Source organism: Mandrillus leucophaeus, unplaced genomic scaffold (assembly GCF_000951045.1).
Source record: "Mandrillus leucophaeus isolate KB7577 unplaced genomic scaffold, Mleu.le_1.0 Scaffold203, whole genome shotgun sequence".
Classification (NCBI taxonomy): domain Eukaryota; kingdom Metazoa; phylum Chordata; class Mammalia; order Primates; family Cercopithecidae; genus Mandrillus; species Mandrillus leucophaeus.
Window position 1 is genome coordinate 3337114 of NW_012102066.1, and position 23954 is coordinate 3361067.

General features: G+C 37.3%; 1 protein-coding gene across 1 annotated transcript in view; it reads left to right on the forward strand.

The window, feature by feature from the left end:
* OVCH1 (ovochymase 1) overlaps positions 1 to 23954 on the forward strand; it is an 85656-nt gene that overhangs the window by 16108 nt on the left and 45594 nt on the right. Inside the window, 11 exon segments of the mRNA XM_011979579.1 lie at positions 2811 to 2892; positions 4148 to 4195; positions 4253 to 4385; positions 4497 to 4624; positions 5383 to 5476; positions 6534 to 6662; positions 8737 to 8811; positions 10052 to 10232; positions 16288 to 16360; positions 16805 to 17000; positions 19516 to 19670. Coding sequence (XP_011834969.1) covers positions 2811 to 2892; positions 4148 to 4195; positions 4253 to 4385; positions 4497 to 4624; positions 5383 to 5476; positions 6534 to 6662; positions 8737 to 8811; positions 10052 to 10232; positions 16288 to 16360; positions 16805 to 17000; positions 19516 to 19670 — 1294 coding nt within the window.

Here is a 23954-nt window from a genome sequence, read left to right on the forward strand (position 1 = left end):
GTGAGAGTTAAGAGTCATAGGAAACACATAGAAATGTGAAGTAAGCTTTCAGAGAACACAACAAATAAAGAAGGTTTGGCATTGAGAAGAGGGCAGAATAATTTCTTTTCTGGGAAAGCAACAAAGAAGGTAATCTATGGGAAAGTTGAAGGAATTTACACTGGATGTCTTAGTTATCACACGAGATTTTAATTGCTTCAACTTTAGAAGATGAAGTAGAGATAAAATAGCTAAGATATTAAATAGTTTATAGGGACTAAAGTAAGGAGTCAACCAGAGATTAATAAGACTTTCAATAGCAGTAAAATCCAATTAGTATTAGCATCTATTTATACTATATTTCAATAAATCAAGACAAAAAATTCATTGTAAAATACAACTTCAATAGGAGAAAACAAAATTCCCAAGATAGGTTCATATAAGGCTGAGTCACCCAAGACTATCTTCAGTGTAAGGCTAAACAAGGTGTAAACCCACCCACACGGAAAGTTACATGACTCAACCTTGGCACTAGATGTAGGGAGAGGTAAAAAATTCTTTGAGAATTTGAACCACAGGTTAATACTCGTGCAGATCTATCATCTAAATTCACACCCCAAGTATAGGCCAAAGCATGTCAAGCAGAAAAATTTGGCACTGTGAAGTTGATAGTGTGCAATGTGACTGACAGAAGTGTATACAGATACTGCCCGGAAGAACTCTTTCAATTCAGGTCTACAGAAATCGTGAGACTCCTTTGTAAGATGCATTCTAATTTTAGAATGTGAAAATGTGGAAAAATTGTGTTTTAGAAATGAGGTATAGCGCCAATTTGCACAGTTAGTGACTTCTTCAGCATGCTGAGTAGCCTTAGATACTGAAAGGGTTTTGTAAATTCCAACTGGAGCTAACTAGGAAATCATAAGGCAGACAGAGATAATATAAAGAAGGAGAGAGTTACACAGTCCCTCCAAGCCTCTCTGTATTCTGGTAGGTGGTAGCTAGATTCTCAGAAATGACAGATACCACCCAGGTTGCCCTCCTTCCTTTCATACCCATGGGAGATATTGCATTTCTCAGAGCCTAGATCAGTACCTGTCACATAATTAATGCTCTATAGATTATTTGAATTAATAAATCAATGGTTTGTTTGGGGACCCCTCTCTCACTTAGCTTGACCAGACCTCAAAATCCTTTTAAAACAGCAATCACTAATAATAAATCAAAGTTGGCATAGATTTGAAACCTATTTTTCATCTTTGAGCTAGAGATTTTGAGGCCGAAAATAATTTGATGATGGAACAATTTGAGAAAGTACCGGCCTTTGAAGTCATAAAGCCTAAACAGTTCCACTTATACAAGAGACGTGATGAATCTTTTATTATCAATGCCAGGTTTCCCATTTGGAAACAGAGGGATAATTTCTCTCCTGCCTACCTCAGAGAGATGTAATGAATCTCAAAAAGGATGATGGATGTGGAGTGCTTTTTTCCATTGAAGTGCTTGGCAAGTGAGCTTTACAATATTTTAGACAGCTTATTTTTACATCTATATTCAGGATGATGGACTTGGATAGAAAAACACTAAAGTAAAGAGTTTCCGGCTGGGCACGGTGGCTCAGGCCTGTAATCCCAACACTTTGGGAAGCCGAGGTGGGCAGATCATGAGATCAGGACCAGCCTGGCCAACATGGTGAAACCGTGTCTCTACTAAAAATACATAAATTAGCTGGGCATGGTGGTGCATGCTTGTAGTCTCAGCTACTTGGGAGGCTGAGGCAGAAGAATCGCTTGAACCTGGGGGGTGTAGGTTGCAGTGAGCTGATATTGCACCACTGCATTCCAGCCTGAGTAATAGAGTGAGACTCGAAGGAAGGGAGGAAGGAAGGAAGGGAGGAAGGGAGGAAGGAAGGGAGGGAGGGAGGAAGGGAGGGATTCCAGTTAAGGAGATGTCTGGTAAAAAAAAAAAAAAAAAAATTATTAGTGTTTGCTTTTTGGAACCTGGGCATAAAAGACTTGACTAATTCTTAAAGTCCTTATTAGTAAAAGGCAGTGAGGCTGTTAACAGGTCTAAGGTAAAGACTGCTGAATTTTGGAAAGAGTTAATTCGAACATGTTAGATTCTAGGTAAGATTGCTTTGCATTCAGGTGAAGGTGAGACATGGAAGAAGCTAGGATTTATGGCCCTCTAGGATTTATTTTCTTGAATAATAAATTTATGTATGAAAATAAAGGTAAGGGATTATTTTCGTACTCTCTCAAGTTTAGATATGCTTTTAAAAATGTTAGTGAAAAGTCACAGCTGACCTTACTGGGAGTTAGAGAGATGACATTTTAACTCAGGGACTGTGACTTAGGATGACTTTGGAATATGTGGCTGTTTAAGGTTAGCAAACACTGCATGGTCAATTCATAATTCATGAGAATCATAATTCAACCTCTGGATGAATAGTATGAATTTTAATTAGGTGAATAACTCAGATGAATCTTAGGTTTCTTCAATTTATAGATCAAAATTCTAGCATTTTATAACTAAATGAAATTTAAGGGGTGTTTTCTGGTCATTCTCCAATTAATACTCATCTATTTGTCAGATAAATGTTATTAATTTGAGCACAAATTTTTCTCACAATGTTCCATTGCCTTTTATCTTCTAGTATTCTATAAAATTGTATTGTTGTTGAGTTGTGAGATAAAGCACGGGTGTTAGATTTTATTTATCAAATCTGATTCTGCCATTTGTTATATTTTCTTCACCTTCCCCTATCCCAGCTTATATGTTTGGAAAATAATGGTACCAAAGGATAAAATAATCCTGATAAAATTTACAAGTTTAGACATGGAAAAGCAAGTTGGATGTGATCATGACTATGTATCTTTACAATCAAGCAATGGAGTGCTTATTAGTAAGTATGTTACATTTGTTTTTATTTATCATTTTAGAGTATCTGAAAGACCAAAGAGATACTAAAGGATGTAAAATAAAATTTCTGGCTGCTCTGCCTATGGAGTAGCCATTATTTAATCCTTTACTTTCCTAATAAACTTTCTTTCACTTTACTTAAAACAATAAAAATAAAAAATAAAATTTCTTTTATTGTACCAAGGGCAATGATCTCATCTTGCACACTGTTCCCTTCTAGAAGGGTTAAGGGGAGGATAGGAAGAGTGGAGACAGTGGTCAGCACACTGACTATTCTCTTCAGTGTTTTTCTGAATTAGGAACCAGATCCCACATTTCTCTCTCAAGTTCAGTAACAGTGTTGAATGCAACTGATGTCACAGTTGTCAGAAAACTTCCTTTTGAGGCAATTTTTTTTATTATTTTTATCACAAAAGTGGGTATATGTTTACCAAATTTGATAAATACAGATGAGCCAAAGGAAAAAAAATATAAACCATTCATAACCCTGTCACCTAGAGATAATCTCTATTAGCATTTAGAGGTGTATCTATTTACACATACACTTTGAACTTTACATTGTTTGATATAATTTCCTTCTCATAACACAAATGATCATTTCATGTCATTCAATTTCTTTTATTGAGTACCTCTTATAAGCTACATAAACATAACCAATATATCTAACTTGGTTGAAATACTCTGTGTTAACCATGATAGAAGCTCTCTAGAGCTGGTATAGACCTGGATCTCTAGATCTCTATAAGGTCAATGGTTAGGACAAATGTCTCTTCACATATATTTGACAGGAAGCTATAGACAAAGTACTGTACTAGGGGTTATAATATTTATTGTCTAAATTATTTCATGCCCAGGCCTGCTATTTACACAGTAATTATTCTTTCAACCAATCATTTGTTAAAAATTAACTGTATGTGAGATACCATACCAGGTACTGGACATTTTTCGAGAAAAAGCACTCTCTGCCCAAATAAGTTGTAGTTTGAGGTAATCAAACATGTAACACAAAGTTGGAAATACCATTAGAACAGGGAATGTGCTGTGCTGATTCAAAAAAGGTAGCTCTTATTTCGAGTGGTTGTCTGGTAGAGTTTATCGGGGAGCTGAATTTTGAGTTAGGCCCTGAAGAATGAGTAGAATTTGGACATGAGAGACTGGGGGGTGAGAAGGCAACTGGAATAGCAAAGTCACTGAAGCAGGGAATGTTGAATGATCAAAGGGCCATTAAATAGTTTAGTGTGTTTAGACCAGAGATCTCATGGAAGATGATGGAAAACAAAACAAACATGGATACGTTTCCACCACTCTTTAGTCACGTTATTTCACTTTCCTTCACTTCTTTTAAGGTAAGGTCTGTGGAAATATATTGCCCTCACCATTGCTGACAGAGACCGGTGAGACCATGGTTCCATTTGTTTCTGATACAGAAGACGGTGGCTATGGCTTTGAGCTTACCTTTACTGCCATACAGAACTCAGAAGCAGGTGAGTGTTTCAGGTATTTAATTCCCTGCCATTTTCCCTTGATGTGGGTGGGGAAGAGGAGGAGGAAATGCCTTTGGCCATTCACTTTGAATTTCCCCAATGCTTCCACAGGGTCAGGTTGTGGAAGTGTGGCTATATTGGTAGAAGGGACAAATCACTCTGCCAAGTATCCTGATTTGTATCCCAGTAACGTAAGGTGTCATCAGTTCATTCATGCTCCAGAGAAACACATTATAAAGGTAGGCAACTGAGGAATCACTCTACGTCATAGAGGATAGAGTTACCTTAGTTAGGCAGAACTTAATTCATCTGGATTGTTAAATTGCTATTATGACTAGGAGCTTCTTTTTGCCATATATATATTTTTTAACTCTGAAAAGAGATCTCTGTGTGTGGTTTTAACAACTTTCAGTGGTTTAAAAGTATATACAGTGAAAAGTAAGGCTCCTCATCAGATTCCCATTCTACCCCTGGAGAAAAACACTGATTTACTAGTATCCTTGGGAGGTATTTTGAGCATTTACTTGTGTGTGTGTGTGTGTGTGTGTGTGTGTGTGTACTTATGTTACTTGGCAATGCCTTGTTCACTGAAAAGTATCTCAAAGATCTTTCCAGATGAGCCCACAGAACTCTTTTTAATAACTGCATAAAATATTGTATGATATTTCAGAACACATCAAACTAGTTCCCTATTAACAGATGTTTATTGAGTTTCCAGTCTTTGGTCATACCAGCCGTGGTGCCATGAATATCTGCCAGTGTCTTTGGACACATGTGGATATGTATAATTCCCAGAAGTAGACTTGCTGGGTCAAAGGGTTTGCACATTTAAACGTGATAGTCATTGCCAAATTGCCCTTCAAAGAGACTGCAATTATTTACACTTCTGTGTGAAAGCATATGAGGATGTGACAAAGAGCCTTTAAATACGCAGAGGTAAACCCTTGAAGCTTCTCTCTTCTCTGACCATTTCCCTGGTTATGTTTCATTTGTACAGTTGACATTTGAGGACTTTACTGTCAAACTTAGTCCAAACTGTATTTATGATGCTGTTGTGATTTATGGTGATTCTGAAGAAAAGCACAAGTTCGGTAGGTAGCCTTCACCCTTCAAATATGAAAGTGTTAGACTAATCAGAGTAGTTGCAACATGGACTGACTTCCTTGGATACCATAGGTAGAGTGGGAATATGAATTTCTTGCTCTGGAAACTCAGAATGCCATACAACTTTAGCTTTAAAACCCATGAGCCAGCAACTAATTTGCATTCCATTTCAATGGAAATGTGCAAAATGTAAAGATTGTTTCAGACTATATGTAAAGTGAAAAGGCAGTCCCCAGAGAAAGGATAAAATGGTAACAGTGAGTAAATTTTTGGCAGTTATTTAAGGTAAATTTTAAAGCTTCCCTTTTTCTGTATTCCTTCTGTTGCTAATATTTTGATATTTGTGTCCAAGAAAAGTAACCAAAACCTATAATTTCTATGTAGGTATAACAATTAATTTTAAGACTTTTAAAACTTCAAATATACTTTTAGTTGTGACCTAACAATTTACTGAGTTTGAAGATTTAACGTCCAGCCCTCTAACCACTTTTGTAGGACCTAGTATCTGTCCTTCAGCTAGATGTTTGTGTGGGTTAGAGGCCAGGATTATAGATTGGCTTGGAATATTTATTTAGACATTAAGGGCATGTTAGTGAGAGCACAATGCCATGATTCTGCAGAACAGTGCTTGTATAGTGTGAGGTTTCCATGAAAGTGACTTCAAGTGTTACCTCTCTTATAAAGTATGCTTATGTCCTGTTTGGAAAAAGGAATATACCAACTTGGGTGTTTTTTTTTTTCTTATTATTTTTAACTCACCTCTTCTTATTGTCTACAAAGTAATAACCAGTTGAGTTTCCGTGCATACTGGAAATCAAATGTCCTTATTTTAGAGCTTTTTCTATGTAATTGAAATTACAGTGCATTGTTATTGTGAAACTGACATTTAATTCTCACATGAGATGTAAGGGTATGCATACAAATGCAAAAAAAAGCTGGAGAAAACTAAAGTGGTTGAGAAAATCGGGTGATTATTTTACTCGGTAATCTGATTTTTTTTTTTTAAATTATAACTGTAAATCAAACTTTCCTAAAATTTTTCAGCTAAACTTTGTGGAATGTTGACCATCACTTCAATATTCAGTGCTAGTAACATGATGGTGATTTACTTTAAAAGTGATGGTAAAAATCGTTTGCAAGGCTTCAAGGCTAGATTTACCGTTTTGCCCTCAGGTGAGTATAAACACTTGTGGAGTTTTGCTTATGAAAATGGTTACAGGGAAGATTATTTAGCTGTGTTTACCTAAATGTAGGATAGCAATTCCCTCAGTAAGCATAACAAAAATGCAGATTTCTGGATCCACCCCCAGAGACCTAGATTCTGTAGATCTGGGATGGGGCCCAGGAATCTGTGCTTTAGGAAGCACCTCAGGTAATGCTCAAGAAATGGCATCCACTGGAACATAAAGATTCCACATGCCACACACAGAAAGAAGATAATTAGGATTAAAGAAGGTAATTCAGAAATGAGATTGACTGGCTCTGTTTTACCAAGTTAGGGGGTTTTGAAGAATTAATAGGTATCCTGGCATTCTGGAAGATAAAGTACACGCTACTCAGACAAAAAGAATATCATATGCAAAAACCCTAACAAAAGAGAATGGACAATATATAAGAAAACTACAAATAACTCAACATGTTTTGAGTTTTGGAGGGAACAATAGGAAAGGCAGGAGTGAGATCATGTTGAACATGAGGAATTAAATGATAAGTGCCAGAGTGATAGGATAGCTAGCTAACATTTGATTATTTGCTCTGTAGCAGGTATTCACTGAGCATTTCACATGCATTACCTCATTTATTCCTCCTTACATACATAGGAGCTATGTGCATTGCTCTCCTCTCACCAGTGAGGGAACTGAGGCTTTGAGAAGTTAAGTAACGTTCCCAAAGATGCACAGCTGGCAAGAGATGGAGTCAGAACTTGGTCTCTCTGACTCCAGAGTAATCTGGAAGATTATGAATGAACTTATATGCAAGAAAAGTACTAAGAAAATCATTGTAAATAATTTATTCTATTTTTTTTTAATTATATATACCCTTGCAGGGATGGAATATATGAAGGAAGCCAAGTCCAGTATTGTATTAGTCAGCGTTCTCTTAGACACACACACACACACATATATATATGTGTGTGTGTGTGTGTGTGTGTTTATTAAATATTACATCATGTAAGTAAATATTTAATATATATGTGTGTGTGTATTTATTAAATATTAACTTACATGATCACATGTAAGTTACATGATCGTGTGTGTGTGTGTGTGTGTGTGTGTGTGTGTGTGTGTGTGTAAGTATTAAGTTACATGATCACAAGGTCCCACAGTAGGCTATCTGCAAGCTGAGGAGTAAGGAGAGCCAGTCCGAGTCCCAAAACTGAAGAACTTGTAGTCCAATGTTCTAGGGCTGGAAGCATCCAGCATGGAAGAAAGATGTAGGCTGGGAGGCTAGGCCCATCTCTCTTTACATGTTTTTCTGCCTGCTTTATATTAGCTGGAAGCTGATTAGATTGTGCCCACCAGATTAAAGGTGGATCTGCCTTCCCCAGCCCACTGACTCAAATGTTAAATTCTTTTGGCAACACCCACACAGACACACCCAGGATTAATACTTTGTATCCCTCAATCCAATCAAGTTGATACTCAGTATTAACCGTCACAAATACGATTTTCAGGATCCTAGCTTGAATGGTGAGGTGAATGGTAGAAGCCACTAGATGATAGAGAAATGTAAGAACAAGACTATATTGACTCTTAAAATCACTTGGTTCAATTTAAGACATGTAGATATTAGCTTGTGGGAAATCCAAGTGGGGATATCTAAAAGTCTTAGGTTAGGATTCAGGAAAGAGATTTAGATTGAAGAGAGAAATTTGGAAGTCATCTACATGTAGATGAATAAAAACAGAGTAATGAAAATTACCTTGGCAATATATTTTCAGGCTAAAAAATGAGATCCTGAAAAAAAGACATATTGGAAACAGACAGCCATCAATATATAAGGAAAACCTTGAGATTAACATCAAGAAACCAAGGAAGGAAGAAGTACTTAAAAGAGCCAGATGCAACAGGGATATTAAGAGATATACAAGAAATCACATTTCTGGGATCTGGCATCTAGTGTATGACTGGTTGTGTTAGTGAGATCTACAGTAGAGTAGTTTTATGATTTACCAAGGTAAGCAAGTGGGGTCAGTTAGTGCAACTTCTCTAATTACTTTCAATTAAAATTTTGTTTTCTTCTACAGAGTCTTTAAACAAAATTGAACCAACGTTACCTCCCCAAAACAATCCTGTATCTACTATAAAAGCTATTCTGCATGGTGAGTTGACGACACGTTATTATTGTTTAATCTTTTTTCTTCATTAACTAGATGTCTCTTTTGAAAGTCCTTATCTTATATTTGCTATAACTCCACAGTGAAGAAGAATGAGTCTTGTATTTAGGTTCATAAAACGTCCAGAGTCCTATTTGGATTTATCGTTAGACTTATAAGTAGAGGGAAGAACAAATAAGCTTTAGGTTAGGAAGAAAAGGGTATAAAGCAATGTTTTGTCCTTGTCTATTCCTCTACAAACTTAATATCTAAAATGACTCCTATAGTCAGTGTGGGGCAAAGGGAGAAAACAAAGGTTTTTTTTTATTTTAAATTCACACTGGCATCTTTTAATTTTCTTATGCTCTAAGGCATCTGGGTAAATACTATGATCCTTCATTATTCCACACGCATGTATTGAATATGTTTAAGTTGACGGACTGGAATAGAAAGTTGCATAAGGAGCTATCAGAGAAGAAAATATCTGCCTCTTGCTGGAGGGTTGGAGAAGGCTTCCTGGAGGTTAGCACTTGGGCTATGGGTCTCACCAACTCCTGATAAGAGAACAGCATTTAGATGCCTGAGCAAATTTGATATGTTTGAGGATTAGTACATGTATTCATACTGTGAGAATGAGAACTAAAACAAGAAGATATAATGAAGAACCTTATGTACTCTCCTAACAAACTTGAAACTTTCCTACTAGAATGTAAGTTCCATGAGGGCCAGTATTTGTATCATCTGTTCTATTCCACCAATAATATATCACCAATGTCTAGAACAGTGCCTAGCAAATGGCAAGCACTAAATAAATTTTGCTAAATGAATAAATAAAATTCTGGGGGCCAGTCCCTAAAATTCTGGCTGCCTAGCATAGTCACCTGGGCAGGCTTCTTAAAATCAGACTTTTCATACAAAAAACTAGCCGGACGAGGTGGTGGGCGCCTGTAGTCTCAGCTACTCGGGAGGCTGAGGCAGGAGAATGGTGTAAACCCGGGAGGCGGAGCTTGCAGTGAGCTGAGATCCGACCACTGTACTCCAGCCTGGGTGACACAGTAAGACTCCGTCTCAAAAAAAAAAAAAAAAAAATTCAGATTTTTCAGAGGTGAGTTTCGGGAGTCAATATTATTATTAAGCCTATCTGATGTTTGAGACTCACTACTGTTAACTATGGCAAGCTATTGGAGAAATGTGTTCTAAATTACTGCAACCTTATGGGTCACTGATTTCATCTTCTTTACTGTAGATGTCTGTGGCATCCCTCCATTTAGTCCCCAGTGGCTTTCCAGAAGAATCGCAGGAGGGGAAGAAGCCTGCCCCCACTGTTGGCCATGGCAGGTGGGTCTGAGGTTTCTAGGCGATTACCAATGTGGTGGTGCCATCATCAACCCAATGTGGATTCTGACCGCAGCCCACTGTGTGCAATCGTGAGTAAAACTGGTATTTTACCAATGTATTTAGCACATGCCTTTATAAGTAATGCCTCGGACACAAGGCTGACTACTAAGATCATCCAAACTAATTCTAAAACGAAAATCTTCTTTTAGTGTTTCTTCTGCATAGCCATCTAGCTTATATTTAAACAATGTCAGTGAAGGAAAAGTTGATCAAATCTTGACTGCTCATCCCATTTAAAGAGATCTCTTATTATGTAGAGCAGAAGTCTGCTTCCCGATTGCAGAAATCCATTGGTCTAAATGTACTATAGTTTCAAAACTAAGTTGGGTTCTTCTTTCACGTGATAGTTCTTTCTATATTTGAAGGCTCCTCTCACATTCCCATTTAGCTTAATCATTAAGCTAAGTGCTCATGGTTCCACTGTTGGTTGTTAGTAATTCCAGATGCCTTACCACACAAGCCACCTTCCACTGGATTGGTTTAGGATTGTTCCTTTGCAAATATGGATCATGTCAGTGGACAGCACAATAGAATAACCTACCACCTTGATTATTGCACTATTGGGGAACTAAAATTTTGGTTAATTTTTAAATGTTCTTAAATTGTGAAGTCTTCCATTGTATGAAATAATATACATAATATATTTGTAGTTTAAAGAATAGATATTAATGTTAAATGAACATTTGTATTGCCAGCATCCAGTTTAGGAAGAATCTTTATACTTACCTTTCAAGACCCCTTAGAATCCCTCTCAAGAAATACTATGCTAAATTTACAAGGAAAAAAACTAACAACCCTATCAAAAAGTGGGCAAAGGATATGAACAGACAATTCTTAAAAGACATTTATGTGGCCAACAAATATATGAAAAAAAGCTCAATATCACAGGTCATTAGAGAAATGCAAATCAAAACCGCAATGAGACACCATCTCACACTCATCAGAATAACAATTATTAAAAAGTCAGGAAACAACAGATGCTGGAGAGAATGTGAAGAAATAGGAATGCTTTTACACTGTTGGTGGGAGTGTAAATTAGTTCAACCATTGTGGAAGACAGTGTGGCGATTCCTCAAGGATCTAGAACCAGAAATACCATTTGACCTAGCAGTCCCATTACTGGATATATACCCAAAGGATTATAAATCATTCTACTATAAAGACACATACATATGTTTATTGCAGCACTATTCACAATAGCAAAGACTTGGAACCAACCAAAATTCCCATCAATGATGCACTGGTTAAAGAAAATGTGGCTCATACATACCATGGAATACTATGCAGCCAAGAAAAAGAATGAGATCATCTCCTTTGCAGGGACATGGATAAAGCTGGAAGCCATCATTCTTAGCAAACTAACGCAGGAACAGAAAACCAAACAATGCTTGTTCTCACTCAAAAGTGGGAGTTGAACAATGAGAACACATGGACACAGGGACGGGAAAAATACAGGGGGTGGGAGACAAGGGGAAGGAGAGCATTAGGACAAATACCTAATGCATGTGGGGCTTAAAACCTAGAAGATGGGTTGATAAGTGCAGCAAACCACCGTGGCACATGTATGCCTATATAACAAACCTGCAGATTCTGCACATATATCCCAGAACTTAAAATTTTAAAAAAATCAAAAGAGAAAAAAATGCTATGCTAAATTTCTTAAATGCTGTATTCATAGCTTCGCTTTTGGGGGATTTCAATATATATGTACCCCTAAAACAGTATGTCATTTGGTTTTTCTTGGTTTTGATCTTTAGGTAACAGAACTGCCGTTTATATTCTTGTGTCTTACTTTGTCTCCATAATACCTTGTATAGATTAAGCCATGTGACTGTGTATAACTGTAATTTGTTTTCGATCCAGACTAGTTAAAGCCATCCCTTGTTCTGGGCATTGGTATTTTTGAAAAGCTTCCCAAATGACTCTACTGTGCAGAGGGTCAAGAACCACTCCCTGCCTCCCTGACCCCATATTTTTTTTGAGAACAGGTCTCTCTCTCTCACAGACTAGAGTGTAGTAGCATGATCATAGCTCCCTCTAGTCTTACCTCTTGGGTTCAAGGGATCCTCCCACCTCAGCCTTCTGAGCAGCTGGGACTACAGACACATGCCACCATGCCCGATTTTTGTTTGTTTGTTTGTTTTTATTGCTGTTGTTGTTGTTTTGGGCTTTTTTGTAGACATGGGGTCTTGCTGTGTTGCACAGACTGGTCTTGAACTCTTGGGATCAAGTAATCCTCCCACTTTGGCCTCCCAAAGTGCTGGGATTACAGGTGTTACCCACTATGTCCCGCTTCCCTGACCCCTTCTTGATCAGTTCCCTGCTTGCTCCTAGTAGGCCAGCCTCATGGGCCTTTCTGTTGCTCAGATATGCTGAGCTTGTTCCTGTCTCAAGGTCATTGTAGTTGCTGCTTCAGGACAGCTCATTATGTTTAGTTGTCAAGTCTCCTCAGGCTGTTCTTGGCTGTAAACTTCTAAGACTTTCCTTGGTCATTTTGAGGAGATCTCGTCTGTTTTTTTTTTTTTGTAGAACGTCCCTCAGTTTAGTTTGACATTTTTGTCAAGGTGTTACTAGGGTTATGGATTTGGGGGAGGAAGACCACAGAAGTAGCATACTATTCTTATCATATATCAAGGGTACATACAGTCAACATGACTTATCACTGATGTTAACCTTGACCATCTGGCTGAGGTAGTGTTTACCAGGTTTCTCTAATGTAAAGTTACATTTTTCCCCCTTTCCATACTTACTCTTGGGAAACAAGTCAGTAAAGGTAGCCCACGTTCAAATTATTCCAGCTTTGGCCGTTGTGAGCTCTTTCAGAGGTAGAGACCAGCCTTTGGCTTCTGTCTCTTTGATACTCCCTCTTATTTTGTAACACTGCAAGATACTCCAGGTCTGTCGTGTGTATTTCCTTCTCAGTTCCTGCACCAGCCATTTCTCCAAGGGGCCCTGGTTCATTTTATTGGAAAATGGTATGACAAATCATGATCTGATGCTGGGCATACCAGTTGCTAGTAGCACATTGTTGGTTCTAGGCCCTCTCAGCTGATAGAGCTAGAAAATATAGGTATGTATACTAACCCATGTTATAAATATATCTATCTGTATGTATTATCAAGCTAAACATGGGTTCATACAATATTTTCAACTCTAATTCAGTACCACCTGCTTTTGTCTAGGCCTTCTCTCCCTTACAAAAACCTATTTATTTTTTAAGAATTCTATCAAAGTGCATTGAATGTACCATGGAAAAGATGCTTCAAGAGTAGCTGATTAATTTGTTAATGTATTAGAAAATAAAATATTAGTATTGAGTACAGAGACACAGAAAAAGTTTTGGTAGATTCCCTTTTCAAATTACATGGTCTATTCTGAAATTTATGTGATGAGCCATGTCGCCTTGCAGCAAGATAGAGAATGTAACAAACCTATTCTTCCCAAGATAGATATTCCATGTGATGAATCAATTGAAATTAATCAACAGCTGTAAATGTTTGTGAGCCACTTGTTAGCCACAAAAGAATTTGTATTTAATTTCATTTGTGACTTCTTAATTTCTTTAAAAATATGTATTATAATAGTAATGTTTTTGGGGAAAAAGGCAGTTAGAGAAGATTATCAAGTAAGAGCTTAAACTACCCTCTCCATTTATCTAACATACTCTTTTTCTCTAGATGTCATCAATGTTAAGAATGTTTCAATTGTCTGATTTTCTACTAATATTTAAACATACATGTATATATTTTATAGTATTTGTGTATATCACATTTTTTGCACATAACATTATATCTTACATTTATAGTGGTATGGTAAATGTCTGTGTGCCATATTTTTTAATAGTTCACAGTTGCCTAAATTATTTGACCAGTGAAATGTCTTTTTAAATCTAATCCTTGAAGTCTGTGGATCTTTACACCAGGAGTGTACTAATATGCTGGTGTAACAAAAACCCTATGTCCTACACATGCCCTGCCTTTTAGCTTCCCTGGCACTGGTTGACCCTAGTATTAATTCTCAAACTTCAACATCTCCAGAATCACCTGGAGAGCTTCTGATTCTTTAAGTCTGGTGCGAGGCCCGAGCATTTCCTGATGGTGGTGTTCCACACTTAGGAAAATTTGGTGTTCTCATCTTGTTAATTCCACACAGGATTTTGTGCTCACTGGGACTTTTAACTTACTTTTGGAGACCAAGCTCACTTTGCAATTATATATGTGAATCTTTTGTCTAAAATTTAAATCAGCTACTGAAACTTCAGTGACTTACTTTCTGTGCAAGTCAGGTGGCTCTCTCTTCTTCCATAGCAGTAAGTGACACATGCTCCATTGTTGGGTTGGGGATAAGATCCTAAGACTATAAGAAATGAAATTTTATATGGGAGATGGGGAAGAAAAGGTGAAGAAATCCATCAATTGATACCTTGAGCTATTTTCCCACTATTGGAAAAATCTCAAGCTTTGTGGTATCATAAAGTGTATGTGGCTTTGTCGTGTTTTTTTTACAGTGTTCTCCATTAAACTGAAGGATATTTGATGACTGTACAGGCAAAACATCAAAAGAAACTGTGGTATACATTATCAACTCTACCATCATTTTTATTACTTTATTGTATTGTATACACTCTATTCTATATAAAGATATGGAGTAGATTTAAGAAGTTTCTTCACTACTAAGTACTTATTTAGAGGGTGACTTTGAAAAAGTTTAATCCTTTCATTAGCATGCATGGCAGATAATAAGAATGATAATGGCTACCATTATGGAGTCATTACCATCTACCAGGTACTTGCGAAGTACTTCACTTGAGTTAGCTCCCTTAATAAAGGCATATTGAAACACATGAGCAAGTCAAACCCATTATGCAAGGAATTGAAATGAGCATGGTTATGACTGGGGAGAAGACGCCTACATGCATTAAGAATCTCTACCTTTGAATAAGGTATATTGAAAATAATTTCAGTAACTTTACTTTTCCTGAAGAAACAGTGTTAAAAAAAAAAAAATGGAAGAATTAGTCTCCAAGTAGAAGTGACAGTATATTGGTTCCAGTAGAGGGACTCTTTCCTCAGATACTTTTTAAGCTGGAGATTTTGATATGGTAAGTTAATGGATATTGATTCAAACTTCTTAACATCATTTTGAGGTATATCAGAAGTATGCAGAACTTTTCACACAATGAACACCCTTGTAACCAACACCCAGATCAAGAAACAAAATACTTCATTAACTAGTACCCAGCAGTCGCCCTTGTGCGTCTTCCAGTCATCATTCCCCTAAAAGTAATCAGCATTCTGATTTCTAACGCAATAGTTGAATTTTGCCAATTTTCAAACTGATAATTCCTTTGAACTTTAGTTTCATAACTCTGATTTAACAGAAGATGGAAATCTGAGATACGATCCAGTGAGATCATAATTTGGCAATATGGAACAGTGAAATATAGACCAAAAGCTACCTTGTCACAGGTTAATTTTTTAAACATATTCTTAACATCATCGTGAAATAAAGCTTTAATTATTTTCATTTTTCCTCCTCGACCTAAAAAAGGCTTTGGTAATATTTAGCAAGGTTTCCAATGACACTTTATGGTCAAAAGAAAGGGACAGGATACATGATCAAGAGCTCTTCTTCACATAGATCAGAAGGCATGATATGGCTTCCCCGGAAGGGAGATCACAGAGGCAATCGGACAGGGGACTGTTGCCTCGCTGAACTGAGCAGTGCGTGTTAGTAGGGCCAGATGATGGCAGGACGGTTTCCCTCATGCTGTTCTCCTGATAGTGAGTTCTCACAAGATCTGATGGTTTAAAAGCATGTGGCTTCCTTTGCTCTCTCTCTTCTGCTTTGCCGTGATAAGATGAGCTTATCTCCCCTTTGCCTTCCGCCATGATTGTTAAGTTTCCTGAGGCCTCCCCAGACATGCAGAACTGTAAGTCAATTAAACCTCTTTTCTTCATAAACCTCTTTTCTTCAGAAAGTCTTCAAAAGACTATAGTCTCAGGTAGTCTTTTATAGCAGTGTGAGAACGAACTGTTACAAACTTGTTTTCATGTCAAACTTTCACTGTTCTTCTGTCTCCAGGAAGAATAATCCACTCTCCTGGACCATTATTGCTGGGGACCATGACAGAAACCTGAAGGAATCAACAGAGCAGGTGAAAAAATGTTTTTACAGGTCATTCTGCCTGTACTGTAAATGTTGTCACATGTCAAGGAATACCTTTAGCTAAAATATGTAATTGGTTATTAATCTCCTAGGGCCCTTTTATACTTATCATTTATACCTACATTTAAAAATGTAATTTGAAATTACATTTTCACTTGAGAATTATACGAAGTAGGTCGGAATTGCAAATTTAGGCCCAAGGACACAGGTTTTCAAAGCTTTGTTTCTCCAGCACCACCTTTATCCAGAAGGTGGTTCACAGCCTCCTGCAAATTATAAACCAAGATGGCTCTTTTATATTTAATACAAAGTCTTCTTCATTGCTTAGGTATGTAAGTGCAGAGATTTAGGATTATTTTAGACCATCAATAAGGAAGTAGCTGGATTCTTTGACTTTCTTACCTTGTAATTTGCTTACTTGCCACTGATACAGGTGAGAAGGGCCAAACACATAATGGCGCATGAAGACTTTAACACACTTAGTTATGACTCTGACATTGCCCTAATACAACTAAGCTCTCCTCTGGAGTACAGCTCGGCAGTGAGGCCGGTATGTCTCCCACACAGCACAGAGCCTCCGTTTTCCTCAGAGATCTGTGCTGTGACCGGATGGGGAAGCATCAGTGGAGGTAAGCATTTTTTGTTTCTTAAACATTAATGCCAGTTGTTATTTTTGAAAATAGGTCGTGTAAATGATATCAAGCAGCATCCGCTTCAGCCCCTCTTCTTTCTAAAAGATAGACACCATGTTTTATTTAGCTGTAATAGATCAGCAAGTAAATAGAGAATTAGCTATTATAAAACTTTTCCTTCAGAGCAACTTAGATTATAAATAGGCTAGATTAGCAGTCAACAAATCTTTACTGTAATGGGCCAGATAATAATCCTTTCAGGCTTTGCAGGTCATCTGGTCTCTATCACAACTATTCAAGTCTACCGTTATAGCATAAAGCAGCCATTGGCAGTATGTAACAGAATGGGTTCCAACAGAACTTAATTTATAAAATTTATATTTCATTTAATGTATATGTGTCATGAAATACTGTTCTTTGGATTTTTTTTAACCACCTAAAAATGTACAAACCATTCTTATCTCATGGATTGTGCCCATGTTTGGGGGTGGCACAGAATTCATCCACTGGCTGTCATGTGCTCACCCCTGGCTACGGTATAGAACTCTTAAAGGCTTAGTAACACAGTGAAAGATTGGAATGGGTTGATATTTGTTTTGTGCTTCTTATACCATAAGATCATTTTCTTTGTATATTTCCTTTCTGTATGTCATTTATTTGGAATCTGTGAGCTTGAAGGAGAAGGGAATTTATATTTGACTGCTTACAGTGTGGATATTCACTGCTTACTGTGCTACCTGAAGCCAAATTGCACTTTCATAAAAACCTTCACACCCAACACATGAGGAGCTTTTACCATCCTCGTTTTACAAATAAGGAGGTTGCAACCCGAAGATTTAAGTAACTTGCTAAGATCCCATAACTAATAAATATCAAAGTGAGGATTTAAGATCGGTGTGGCTCAGCTTATAATCATTCCTTAATGGCTTCTCATTACACATACAATCAAATCTGAACTCCTTAGCCTAGCTTGGAAAGCTCTGTGTTATTGGGCCTCTCCACTTACCTCTTCCACAAAATTTCCCACTTTTTTTCTTGTGGTTAACCTTCAGATACCGTGGCCTTTCTCCTTTCGCTTAAACACCAAGCTTGCTCTGCTTTCTGAAGTTCCTCATTTTGTCTCCTTCTACTTGGAGCACTCTTATTACAATCTTGTCACATCTGCCTGCTCATTATTGCATTTTCAACCAAAATATCACTTCCTTTCTTGGCCCACATTGCTGCCACAGGACAGGCTTCCGGTCACATTCCGCACTACCTGGTTTTATCCTCTCACTGCACGTTAATGTATTTGGCATGATTTCATGCAGTCATCTTCTACATCTCACCCACTAGACTGAGAACCTCTTGGAGGCAGATCTGTCATTGAGCACTCTCTCCCCAAGGCTAGAAGCCTACATGGCATTCAGTAAATATTCCTTGGCTTACCAGTTTCAAAGCCCTTGAATAAATGTGCCTGCTCTCTAATACCTTTGACCTTTGCCAATTCCATGACTACCAGGCAACTGAGAGGTAGTTAGCTTTACAAAAGGTGAATTCATTCTTTCCAACTAGGAGAGGAAATGAATCTTGATTCCTGGGATATGGTCAGTAACACTAAGGGAGATGGTCCCCGAGAAGAGGAGTTTTAGTATATTAAGAAGAATGCAAGATTCAGAGTTGAACTTAGGCTTGATTCCAGTTCTGTCCCGTAAGAGCTGTGAGATCAAATTTTCAGAGGTCTGGCTTTTTCATATGTGATTTTTCATATGTGAGATCAGTGTGATTAATCTGATCTCACATATGAAAAATGTTGTTGTATTAAGTTGGAATAAAACTCTTTATAAATATTAAGATACTATATAAATGTAACATCTATGCTATTAATATTGCCCCAAAAGGTATAGGGCTATAAAATATTAAACTTAAAAAAATTGGTCATAAATCTAAAATGATAGGATGAGTCATGCAAAATACATGTTAACATAGGCCTGCCTAAGGATCAAATATGAAAATAAATTATTTGTGTTTTCTTTAATTGGAGGTGCGATTAGGCTTCAATGACAGTAGATGAAAAACAGGATTATGATTTTTATTTATATTTGGAAATCATATAAGCATATTATTTGTAAGCAATTATATATTTATATATATAAATATATAACCATATATATTTGTAATTGTATAAGTCATATATGACACCAATTCATATCATGCTGAATTTTTCTTCCTGAATTCTTATGCAGAAATATTTGATACGCTAATGTTTAAATTGAAAATAAGCTAGGAAAAAAGTGTTTCTGGTTTTATTCTTCTGCCAGTGGCCTCTCTTTACAAAAATGCCAAATTGGGACATGAAGACATGTCACATGAAACACTTGTATTTTTTAACTTCAATATTCTACATCAGCTCAGGCCAAACTGAATGACTTCAGCTATGTTGGTACAGAGCTAAGTCGGAACTTAAATACATTTCTAATATCACTTGCTGCTTACTTCATCATTGAGCTCTCTCTGAATGTTTCTTCAATAGATGGTGGCTTAGCAAGTCGCCTACAGCAGATTCAAGTCCATGTGTTAGAAAGAGAGGTCTGTGAACACACTTACTATTCGGCCCATCCAGGAGGGATCACAGAGAAGATGATCTGTGCTGGCTTTGCAGCATCTGGAGAGAAAGATTTCTGTCAGGTGAGAGGATTCTGGTTTTTTACAGGAAGGTGGAAAATTGCCATCTGCTGGAGAGTTTCTATAGACAGGAGAAACCACAGCTGAAGCCACCAACTTGTCATGTGCTTCAATATCACATCCCTGCATGAAGACCAGTGGGGCAACAGAAGTAATAAGTTAATTAATCTGAATTTGCTGAGATATCAGAGAGTGACTGGAAGCAGCTGTACAGCGAGAAAGGCCAGTGGGTTCATAGAGGAGCTGGTGAGAAGGTAGGAAATAGCAGAGCCTCTCAGCAGGCCTGAGCAAGGGAAGATGTATTCAGGTATACTTAAAGCTTTCAGAAAAGGAAAAACAAAGGTTCTAAACTTATGTGTCCTATATATGACTTAAAAGTTTTATTGGTTTATATTATCATTAATCTCTGTACTCTCACTTAATTTTTCCACCACAAATTAAAACAATCACAAAGATGTCTACTGTACAAGCTTGATATTGGCAAGTTCATAATTAACTAAGAAAAAGACAGAATGTGAATGAATAGATTGTAAAATGCCAGCTTTAACATTCACAAAGTCAATGGAAGAATGTGACTTTAGATATACACACAACCGAAGAGTTTCTAACACTCCATGTGCCCACCTCCAATCCCTGGTTTGGATTTGAAGCTACCCACGTATCGGAAAGTTTGGGTCCATAGGGCAGCCCAAATTCTCCAGACTTATCACTCCTACTGGTCTGGCGTAGAGAGGAAAGAAAGAATGAATCTTGTTTCTGCAGCTCTTTGATAGTTTTCCCCAGCACTCAGTGAAGAAACATGCAGCAATAGATTTCACCTCCATGAGGGAGAAACAACTGGGCATTAATCTAGGTGGACGTCCTTCTGTGTAAAAATGTGAGAGAGGGAATGAAGTCCCCTTTAACACTGAATATAAATTTTTTGTCATTAACCCCTTCCTTTTATAGCATCAAGCGGTGGTGCTTAAATTCTGTTTTAATTTTGCATATATTTATTTGCATTTCCCAGAAGCAGATCCTGAGATAAGGATTCAGGTGCAACGGTCTGTTTTAGGAATCATAGATATCACCGGTAGGAAAGGGAGGTGATGGTACAGGGAAGGGAAGGCAGCCAATATAGGATGCATTATTAAGCCGTCTGCCATAGTGAGGGCCTAAAGCTTAATCCTGCAGGAAACTCAGGGCAGTGATGCTAAATACACGTGATGGATTTATCCATCTGAGGGGCGAGGGAGCTGGGATATTTGTGTACTACCTTCCCTGGAGCCACAGTTTTGAGTGTTGCTGTGGGAAAGTGCTGTTAATCCCTCAGCACTTCCCATACTTTAGGGTTGCCTCCTGGGTGGAGTGGAGAGTGGGGAAGACCCCAGACACAGATCCAGGACATGAGCTGGAAGATGTGAGGAAGACGGAAAGTGCACTCCTGCTGTCTGCTAGACTACATAAATGTTATCTGATAAAAATCACAAAAGTTCTCTGAATTAATGTGTTCATTCTTCCCCTCAGTCTATTGCAGGATTTCAGGGATGGCTTTTCTTTCTTCAACAAGAAGATCACAAGTAATTATGTTGTCTTTTACATATTTGACAGCATCTAGCATTACAGGATGAGCTTATTTTGTGTGGAAAGAAAAGAACTAGAGAGGGTCTTAGAAAGGTCCATATCACAGGTGACTTAAGTATCATGATCTCAGTTGGCACTTATGTTTTCAGTTATATACAACTGTCACTTTGGCTGCAGCATGACCAAATGTACTGCCCATATATGGGAGGAAAACTAGAAGTTGAGGTTCTGATAAATATGGCTAGCTTTCTATTACAAAGAACACTGAGTTACTAAAAGGGTGGCTTTAGAAACTTGCTTTGACAAAATAGTCTCTAATACTTCTATCAGGTAATTGATTTTTATTCTCCTGTGTATACTTAGAGGTAATAGACCTGCTAATGTGCTTTCTCATCCAGGAAGGTGGGAATAACAATATTGGAATGCAGAGACATGGGGTTTTCAGGTATGCAATGTAGTATCCTGTTGTTCTTTGCTAACTGGATTTCAGATTTTTTTGTTCTAACTTCTTTTTCAATTTTTAATTTTGTGGTTATGTAGTAGGTGTATGTATTTATGGGGGACATGAGATTTTGATACAGGCATACAAGGAATAATCACATCAGGGTAAATGGGGTATCCATCACTTCAAGCATTTATAATTTGTGTTACAAACAATCCAATCACATTGTTTTAGTGATTTTTAAATGCACAATTAAATTATTATTGACTGTAGTCACCCTGTTGTGCTATCAAATACTCTTTTATTCATTCTATTTTTTGTACCCATTAATTATTCCCACTTCCCCTAGACTCAGTCACTACACTTCCCAGCCTCTGGTAACCATCCTTCTATACACTATCCCCATGAGTTACATTGTTTTGATTTTTAGCTCCTACAAATAAATGAGAACAGGTGAAGTTTGTCTTTCTGTGCCTGGCTTATTTAACTTCACATAATGACCTCCAGCTCCATTCACGTTGTTGCAAATGGTAGGATCTCATGCTTTTGTATGGCTGAGTCGTACTCCATTGTGAACATGCACCACATTTTCTTTATCCATTCATCTGTTGATGGACACTTAGGCTGCTTCCAAATCTTGGCCATTGTGAATAGTGTTGCAGTAGACATGGGAGTGCAGACAACTTTTCAATATCTTGATTTCCTTTCTTTTGACTATATGCCTGGGAGTGGGATTGCTAGATCAATGGTATTTCTATTATTTTTTGAGGAATGTCCATACTATTCTGTATAGTGGTTGTACTAATTGATGTTCTCATCAATAATGTACATGGGTTCCCTTTTTCTCCACATCCCTGTAAGCATTTGTTATTGCCTGTCTTTTGGATAAAAGCCACTTTAACTAGGGTGAGATGATATCTCATTGTAGTTTTGATTTGCATTTCTCTGATCAGTGATGTTGAGCACCTTTTCATATACCTGTTTGCCATTTGTATGTCTTCTTTTGAGAAATGTCTATTCAGATCTTTTGTCCATTTTTAAAATCAGATTATTAGATTTTTTTCTATAGAGTTATTTGAGCTCCTTAAATATTCTGGTTGTTAATCTCTCGTCAGATGGGTACTTTGCAGAAATTTTCTCCCATTCTGTGAGTTGTGTCTTGGCTTTGTTTTCTTTGCAGTGCAGAAGATTTTTAACATGATGTGATCTTATTTGTCCATTTTTGCTTTGGTTACTTGTGCTTGTGGGGTATTACTAAAGAAATCTTTGTTCAGTCCAGTGTCCTGGAAAGTTTCCTCAGTGTTTTTAAAATTAATTTCATAGTTTTAGGTCTTAGATTTGAGTCTTTAATCCATTTTGATTTGACTTTTGCAAACGGTGAGAAATAAGGATCTACTTTCATTCTTCTGTATAAGGACATCCAATTTTCCCAGCACAATTTATCAAAGCGACTGTCCTTTCCCCAATGTATTTTTTTTTTTGTACCTTTGTCAAAAATGACTTCAATGTAGATGTATGGATTTTTTCTAGGTTTTCTCTTCTGTTCCATTGTTCTATGAGTCTGTTTTTATGACAGTACTGTGCTGTTTTAGTTACTATAGCTTTGTAGTATAATTTGAAGTCAGGTAATGTGATCCTTCCAATTCTGTTCTTTTTGCTCAGGATGGCTTGGCTGTTCTGAGTCTTTTGTGGTTCCACATACATTTTATGATTATTTTTTCTATTTCTGTGAAGAATGTCATTGGTATTTTTTCTAACTTATTTTCCTCTACAAAGTACAGATCTCTCTTCACAGAATAATGTATGTCCTCAGCCACATTGATTGCCTTCTAACCTTCCAACTGGCCATGTCTTGCCTTAAAGCCTTAGCCCAGATGTGTCTTTTGCATAAAATGTTGTTCCTCCAGGTTTTTGGAAAGCTGGCTCCTTCTCATCCTTTATGTATCAGCTCAAATGTTATTGAAACTGCATACACATACAAGTACATGTAAGCACACATATACCTACCTTTATTCTCTACCATTCACTCTGAGTATTTCTTTTGTAGCTACTGTTAGCATCTTATTTGTTTATACTCTGTTTTACTCAGTATGTCTGACTCACAGTAGGCATTGAATAATTTTTTAATAAAAAAAATTCATTTGTGGCTAGGCACGGTGGCTCACGCCTGTAACCTCAGCACTCTGGGAGGCCGAGGCAGGTGGATCACGAGGTCAGGAGATCAAGACCATCCTGGCCAACATGGTGAAACCCTGTCTCTACTAAAAATACAAAAAATTAGC